Source organism: Ranitomeya imitator, chromosome 2 (genome assembly GCF_032444005.1).
Source record: "Ranitomeya imitator isolate aRanImi1 chromosome 2, aRanImi1.pri, whole genome shotgun sequence".
Classification (NCBI taxonomy): Eukaryota; Metazoa; Chordata; class Amphibia; order Anura; family Dendrobatidae; genus Ranitomeya; species Ranitomeya imitator.
In genome coordinates, this window is record NC_091283.1 from 464,842,371 (window position 1) to 464,850,543 (window position 8,173).

Sequence of the window (8,173 nt, forward strand, 5' to 3'; positions counted from 1 at the left end):
CTCCACACAGTCTCACCGCTCCCACACCAGTGCCCTCCACACAGTCTCACCGCTCCCATGCCAGTGCCCTCCACACAGTCTCACCGCTCCCACGCCAGTGCCTTCCACACACTCACACTGCTCCCACGGCAGTGCCCTCCACAGTCTCGCCACTCCCATACCAGTTCCCTCCACACAGTTTCACTGCTCCCACGGCAGTGCCCTCCACACAGTCTCACCGCTCCCACAGCAGTGCCCTCCACACAGTCTCACCACTCCCACAGCAGTACCCTCGACACAGTCTCACCACTCCCACGGCAGTGCCCTCCACACAGTCTCAGTGCTCCCAAGGCAGAGCCCTCCACAGTCTCACCGCTCCCACGGCAGAGCCCTCCACAGTCTCACTGCTCCCACGGCAGTGCCCTGCACAGTCCCACCACTCCCACGTCAGTGCCCTGCACAGTCCCACCGCTCCCACAGCAGTGACCTGCACAGTCTCACCTCTTATAATAGAGGCTCCTACAGTCTGCTTGCTCTTACAGTAAACACAACCAGCAGATGTGAACAGAGCCTAAGGCTGGACATGCACATTAGATATCTGTTAGCCGAATAATATTTTGGCCGACAGCTACCTCTCCCTACTCCTCTATATACAAGATCAGTCAGCTCAACCAAATGCTCCTGTTGTTTGTATGTGAGATTCTTCAGACAGCAGATTATCTTCCCAACAAAAAAAAAAAGATTTGCTATTAGAAAGTCAGCAGGCCAGATCCTTTTTTTCCCGGATGGACATCAGCTGCCAGGGATGGAGGCTCTCATACACATTAGATGGTCGGCCATTCCTGCCTTAATCTGCCAGTTCGGCTAACTTTTATGTTTCTAGGCATTAAATGAATCAGACTTTGTTATGAATCCACAATAGCCAAAGTAACTACATTTCCATGCATGTAGGATCATGGAAACAAGCAGCTTCAAAGCTGCACATGATAAATAAAAAAAGATGTCAAACAAGTTATCAAGTTATGTTAAGATTAGAAGTTATCATAAGATCTGACCACGTGGGTAACGTACAGGTGAAGTGCTATTCAACAGCGCAGAAAATATAGCTGATGTAGATATCGCTGAAGCATGGAAGGTTTTTAACCTTCTCCAAGCCCTCAACCTGCAGCATGAAAATCATTCCTGTCAGAGCAACCCTTAGGCCACGTTGAGTATTTGGTGAGTTTTTTACCTCAGTATTTGTAAGCGAAAACCAGGAGTGGGTGATAAATACAGAAGTGGTGATATGTTTCCTCCATTTGTTTCACTCCTGGTTTTGGCTTACAAATACTGAGGTAAAATACTGACCAAAAACTGACCGGGAACGTGGCCTTAGAGGATTAGTTCACTAGTCGTGTTTTGGCTCAAGTCTAGAAAAGCGAAAATGTTTGCACAAGATGCTTCCAGGATGCCAAGCCGCAGAGGTGATAACCGACCTGGTCCACCTGCATGGAGGAACAAAGTGGATGCCAAATTGTATCAAAACAAATCTTTATTTTCAACTCCTCTGTGCACAATTTTGTGTAGAAAACACACACGCCCCATAAATACAGGTCATTTCCTCTTACTACAGCCAACTATGCGTTTTCTCTGAAGTAGCAAATACTGGAGGAGAAAAGTAGTATTTTGTGTCGCCATTGAAATGAATGTCAGACTATGTAATACACAAACGGATAAAGTCCTCTGTATATAAGAAACATTCTGCTCTGGTTGAAAGAAGGGGTCCCAAACAAGAGACTCCCCTCTGTGACATCCATGGAACATTGTATTGTAAAGTCCTTCATTATGGTTCTTGCACAGAGATCTGTGGCCATCCCTACCCTGTTACATTACAAAAGAAGCTCTGAAGTCATATCAGTTAACATGTCACTCTTGTGAATAGCAATTAAAGACCTTGTTCATTGTAAGGTAAAGGTCACCTAGGACCTAAGGGTACCGTCACACACTGCCATTTTGATCGCTACGACGGTACGATTCGTGACGTTCCAGCGATATCGTTACGATATCGCGGTGTCTGACACGCAGCAGCGATCAGGGATCCTGCTGAGAATCGTACGTCGTAGCAGATCGTTTGGAACTTTGTTTCATCGCTGGATCTCCCGCTGTCATCGCTAGATCGGTGTGTGTGACACCGATCTAGCGATGCGATCCAGCGATGCGTTCGCTTGTAACCAGGGTAAACATCGGGTTACTAAGCGCAGGGCCGCGCTTAGTAACCCGATGTTTACCCTGGTTACAAGCGTAAAACTAAAAAAAAACAAACAGCACATACTTACATTCTGGTGTCCGTCAGGTCCCTTGCCGTCTGCTTCCCGCACTGTGACTGCCGGCCGTAAAGTGAAAGCAGAGCACAGCAGCTGTGCTTTCACTTTCACTTTACGGCCGGCAGTCAGTGAGTGCGGGAAGCAGACGGCATGGGACCTGACGGACACCAGAATGTAAGTATGTGCTGTTTGTTTTTTTTTAGTTTTACGCTTGTAACCAGGGTAAACATTGGGTTACTAAGCGCGGTCCTGTAACCCGATGTTTACCCTGGTTACCCGGGGACCTCGGGATCGTTGGTCGCTGGAGAGCTGTCTGTGTGACAGCTCCCCAGCGACCACACTACGATTTACCTATGATCACGGCCAGGTCGTATCGCTGGTCGTGATCTTAGGTAAATCGTATAGTGTGACGGTACCCTTAGTATAGTGAAATTGTGGAGGAGCCCTTACAATCCCTAGCAGACTGGTCTGGTCGTGTGTATGGTATGCACAGAATTTGGGAATTTTTACTGTTCAGGAACAGCAATAAAGCACAAAGGGTTTCCCAAACAGATTACTAGTATAATACCAGCAGTCTAACCAATCTGTGCCATCACCAGTCTAGTTAAAAGATAAAAAAAACGACGAATAACAGTTCAGGATAATATGCTAAAATGTATTTAATAAAATATTCATGCAGGATGGGGGAAAATGTAAAACAACCACGTGTGAGGAAACTGGAGAAAGGAGTGCACAAGAATGGAGAAATGGAGATTATATATATATATATATATATATATATATATATACACATATATATATTATATATATATATATAAAGAAAAACAAACTTTTTGTTTCTCCAGCGACCAGGGACCTGGAGGAAGACCCATCAGGTGTCAAAAAAAGTCGTCCATAAGGGATTGAATGTAACTGAAGAAATCTGGAACTTTTTAATGGATATATAAAAGGTACTGTATTTTCTGGTGTATAAGACGACTGGGCGTATAAGACGACCCCCAACTTTTCCATATAAAATATGGAATTTGGGATATACCTGCCGTATAAGACAGGGGTCATCTTATACGCCCAGTCATCTTATACGGCGTGTGATTCCCAGAGTCTGGAGGAGAGGAGACTCTCCTTCAGGCCCTGGGATCCATATTCATGTAAAAAATAAAGAATAAAAAACATAGATATACTCACCCTCGGACGGCCCCTGGCTCACAGCGCTGCTAGCGTCTCCCTCCGCTCCTAAGATTGCAGTGAGTGAAGGACCTTCGATGACGTCGCGGTCAGGTGACCGGTCACCTCTCCTTTTGCATCAATTACTGCATCAGTAGGGTAGCTACCGGGGGGGCAGAGGGGGCGGTCGTCCTGGCCCATAGCTCTGAGGAGGCCCACCCAGAGCTAGGGTATTGTAACTGTATTGGCGTGCGCTGCACGCTGATAGTAAAGGTAGCTTCACACATAACGATATCGTTAACGATATCGTTGCAACGTCACGCTTTTTGTGACGTAGCAACGATCTCGCTAACGATCTCCTTATGTGTGACAGCGACCAACGATCAGGCACCTGCTGGGAGATCGTTGGGGAATGATCAGGACCTTTTTTTGGTCGCTGATCACCTGCTGTCATCGTTGGATCGGCGTGTGTGACGCCGATCCAGCGATGTGTTCACTTGTAACCAGGGAAAATATCGGGTTACTAAGCGCAGGGCCGCGCTTAGTAACCCGATATTTACCCTGGTTACCATTGTAAAAGTAAAAGAAAAAAAAACACATACTCACATTCTGATGTCTGTCACGTCCCCTGCCGTCAGCTTCCCTGCACTGACTGTCAGCGGCGCTGGCCGTAAAGCAGAGCACAGCGATGACGTCACCGCTGTGCTCTGCTTTCCTGCATTTTATTAGTGTGTGGTGGCTCTTGAAGCAATGACTCCAGCATTAGTCCACTCCTTGTGAATCTCCCCCAAATTTTTGAATGGCCTTTTCTCAACAATGCTTCAGTTATCCCGGTTGCTTGTGCAACTTTTTCGACCACACTTTTTCCTTCCACCTCAACTTTCCATTAATATGCTTGGACACAGCACTTTGTAAACAGCCAACTTCTTTAGCAATGACTTCTTGTGGCTTACCCTCCTTGTGGATTATATCAATGACTGCCTTCTGGACATCTGTCAGCAGTCTTCCCCATGATTGTGGAGCCTACTGAAACAGACTAAGGGACCTTTTTAAATGCTTAGGAAGCCTTCACAGGTGTTTTTTGTTAATTATTCTAATTTACTGAGATAATGACTTTTGGGTTTTCATTGGCTGTAAGCCATAATCATCAACATTAACAGAAATAAACACTTGAAATAGATCACTCTGTAATAACTCTATATATGCGTTTCACTTTTTGCATTGAAGAACTGAAATTAATTAACTTTTTGATGATTTTCTAATTTTGGGAGAAGTACCTGTAAAACAGTACTACTTTATAATAGATAATCCTGCCATTGTCTAAATAAATAAATGCAGTGTCAAGGCTACATCTTGGGTCATTCATGTATGCCGAAGATAAAAATTAAATCGCAGGCAATTCATAGTAATTGTACTAGTAAATTACATTGACCACTAATGGATGCAGGCGCTCCCAATGCTTGCCCGTCCACCCTAACGCGTGTTTTGAACCAACCTTCATTAGGGGCTTATCACCAGTCTAAGGCTGTCGTTTTTATTTAATAAAGAAATGAGCAGCCCCATATACTGGTGAGTTTGCTATATGCGATTGACATACAGGCCGGGAATGGAAATGCGCCACTTTAATCCACATAACGTGCCTTAATAGTTAAAAGATATCAGTTTTGATCAGAAAGTCTTAAATCATGGTTCATTTTGCTGACTGAGCTGTCCTATCTATGTTTAGGTTCCTGAAATAAATTTAAAGATTTTACTCGGTGCCAGTTATCCTTTCACCGTTAGTGTCTGACAAGCTCATTTGCCCGTGCACATGTAGTAGGAATACACTGCAAGACTAGGGAGCTGGAATCCCGTTCCTCGTGCCCTAATAGTGCATTTACCAAGTAGTTGACTGAATCAGGTAACCTCCTTTAATGCAGAGCCATGTATAAAAGCCTTTCTGATATTTTTTACAATTGTGTACTACTAAGGCCCCTTTCACACACCAGTTTTTTGCCATCAGTCGCAACCTGTCGAATTTTGAAAAAAACGGATCCGTCGCAGATTGTGAAAAACTGATGTGACGGATCCATTTTTTTTTTTGCCGGATTCCGCTAGCTGATCCAGCTAATTGGATCCTAAAAAAATCAGAGCATGCACAGTTAAAAAAAAAAAACTTAATTCCTCCCCAGATTCCGTCATTCTAGCAAACAACGGATGGCGATGGATCCATCGCTGTCTGTTTTTTTCGACGGACACAAAAACATTACTTTATCTTTTGTCTCCGGCCACCGGACAGACAATTTTCGACGGATCCGGCGAACGACGGATGAAACATGAGGCATCAGTCGCTGGATCCGTTTTTTTCAAAATTCGACGGATTGCAACTCATGGCAAAAAACTGATGTGTGAAAGGGTCCTAAACTACAGGAATGGAAGAATGCTATGCTGCCATATAATGTTCTGTAGGCACCATATTTCTAGAATAAATCCTGCTTCTAAAGAAAAAGAAAAAGTATCTCCAAAATATGTCAACAAATGAAATATGGAAAATTGTAACACCCCCTTATGAAATTGAGGGATGCAAAAGGTACAGTATAAGCTCATTGATGTCTATGGTTGCAATATGGGGCCTCGCAAACATCCAAATTGGACCCCTTGCTTGGCCCTGAAAAAGTGCAAATACAACAAAAACACAAGTCTGCAAATGGGTCTGGTTTGGGTCTGTTATCCTAAGTCACGTGGTAAGGCTCGTTAAAGGGTTGATATTGACTTTTAGGATTGCTACCCCACAATAGTTGGTACTAGTGTTCAAGTCTTCGTCCTCTCTGATAAGGCAGTTTGAGCTATTATGGAGCAGTGAAATGTTCTTGAGGTCTAAAGGTGCATCAATTAAAGTTAAGTAATTAGTTATCAGAACTGTAAAAATGATCAGGCCGAACTGAATTCCACAAAACACAGTCTGAATCCAGAGTGTCCACAGGGATCCTGTCCCGAAATCAACAGTCTTATATACATTGAGCTTGGGTCAAGAGACCTGCTGCTGCACCTTACTGAGACCATGCTTTACCAAGCTCTGGATTCGGTATGAGTGTATTTTCGGTCCGAGTGTAATCAACAACACATCGAATCACACTAGAACGAATGTTAGTCTATGGGGCCATGCACATGTCAAATTTTTTCCTTGGACCGAACCAGTTTGAAGAAAAGAAGTTACATCTGCGTGTGGTCTGATTTCCACAACTGACAGAATGGAGAAGATGGAGATATTTTTTCTCCATCTTCTCCTTGCCCGAGGGAATCAGATCACGCTGATCAGAGTGGGATTTGCATAATTGTCTCGATTCTCTCGTCTTTACATTATCTTGTAGTGATAATAACGGAAAGTATTTTAAAAAGTTATTTTTTTTGAACAATCAGATTTGTTATAGCCTTTTTTTTTGTTCACACATCTGCGACATGCGTTTTTTTTAAGGTCCTTTCTTTTTTTTACTTTAAAGATGTCTAGGGAGAAAAAAAAACAAAAAGGCCAGACATAAAGCATAGAGTATGCTGTATAGCCACTGCAAGAGAAATGCCAAAAAAGGAAGCAACGCACAAACACAACAACAAACACTTTCATAATTCTCTACTGGCTTCCAGCTGATTTTTTGTCTGTAGAATTTGGTTTACCACCTTGAGAAAAAATGCTGCAAAAACAAAGAGTATTGTAGAGAATTCCGGTGTGTGAAGGCAGCCTTTTGGCTGTATGTCTGATCCATTATCATGTCTGATCATTGTCTGTCCTTTACTACAACTGACAATGCTGGAGGGATAATAGTGCAGTAAATCTGAAACATTTCCAAAAACATTCTCCTGTCATAAAAGACTTTATGAGTTACAACTTGTAGCTCGCCAGCTGTGGAGATACTACAACTCCCAGTAGATCTATCAGGGCATCATGATAGGAGATGTATATGGACCACGGTTAGAGAGCCGCAAGTTGGACACCACTGGGAATGTAAGGAAACCTAACAGATTCAATGCCCCCCATAAACAGAGGGGCATCAAATTACTCACCACCACCAGAAGCAGGATAAGCAGCGGATACAGAGTCCTCATTTTAACGTATCTCCCTGTAGAGAAGTCAGAAATGTTTCTTGTAGCCTGCAGTTGTGATCACTTTGTGTTCCTGAGCACCAGGGCTTCTCATTAAGACCAGTCTGACCAGATTCTGCACCCTCCTGGTCCCACCCCTATAATTCCCTCTGCCCAAGTTCAGCAGAATCCCCCTTTGACAAGAAGCACAAGCTGTGTGCTTAACCTGATCCTCAGTGACAATCAGACAGACACACCTTCCCTGCTGGTATGAGGACAGCTCCCATGCAGCTATAATGGACCTTTAACTCCTTCCTGACAAAACTTGTTACGCAGGTCGACTTCTTTCTTTTGTTATTTTTTAAAGCTTTCTCTGAATTTGCTTAGTGGATGGGATTGCGGTAATTACTGGAGTTTCTAGAGAAACTGTCTACTCAGCTCTTTACTATAATTTCCGTCTATAAAGAGCGGAGACTAGACAATTGATTGAATAACAATTGTTTAAAGGAGTTGTCCAGCATTAGAAAAACGTGGCTATTAGTGATGAGCGAATATACTCGTTACTCGAGATTTCTCGAGCACGTTCGGGGGTCCTCTGAGTATTTTTTAGTTTTTCTTGCCGCAGCTGAATGATTTACATCTGTTAGCCAGCATAAGTACATGTGGGGATT

At 43.6% G+C, this 8,173-nt stretch overlaps 1 protein-coding gene across 1 annotated transcript in view; it reads right to left on the minus strand.

Moving 5' to 3' along the window:
• The window catches only part of CDH26 (cadherin 26), a 122,874-nt gene extending 115,144 nt beyond the window's left edge, over positions 1-7,730 (minus strand). The window contains exon 1 of the mRNA XM_069751210.1: positions 7,485-7,730. Coding sequence (XP_069607311.1) covers positions 7,485-7,526 — 42 coding nt within the window. The 5' untranslated portion in view covers positions 7,527-7,730. The remainder of the gene's footprint in view (positions 1-7,484) is intronic.
• Between the last annotated feature and the right edge of the window lie 443 nt (positions 7,731-8,173).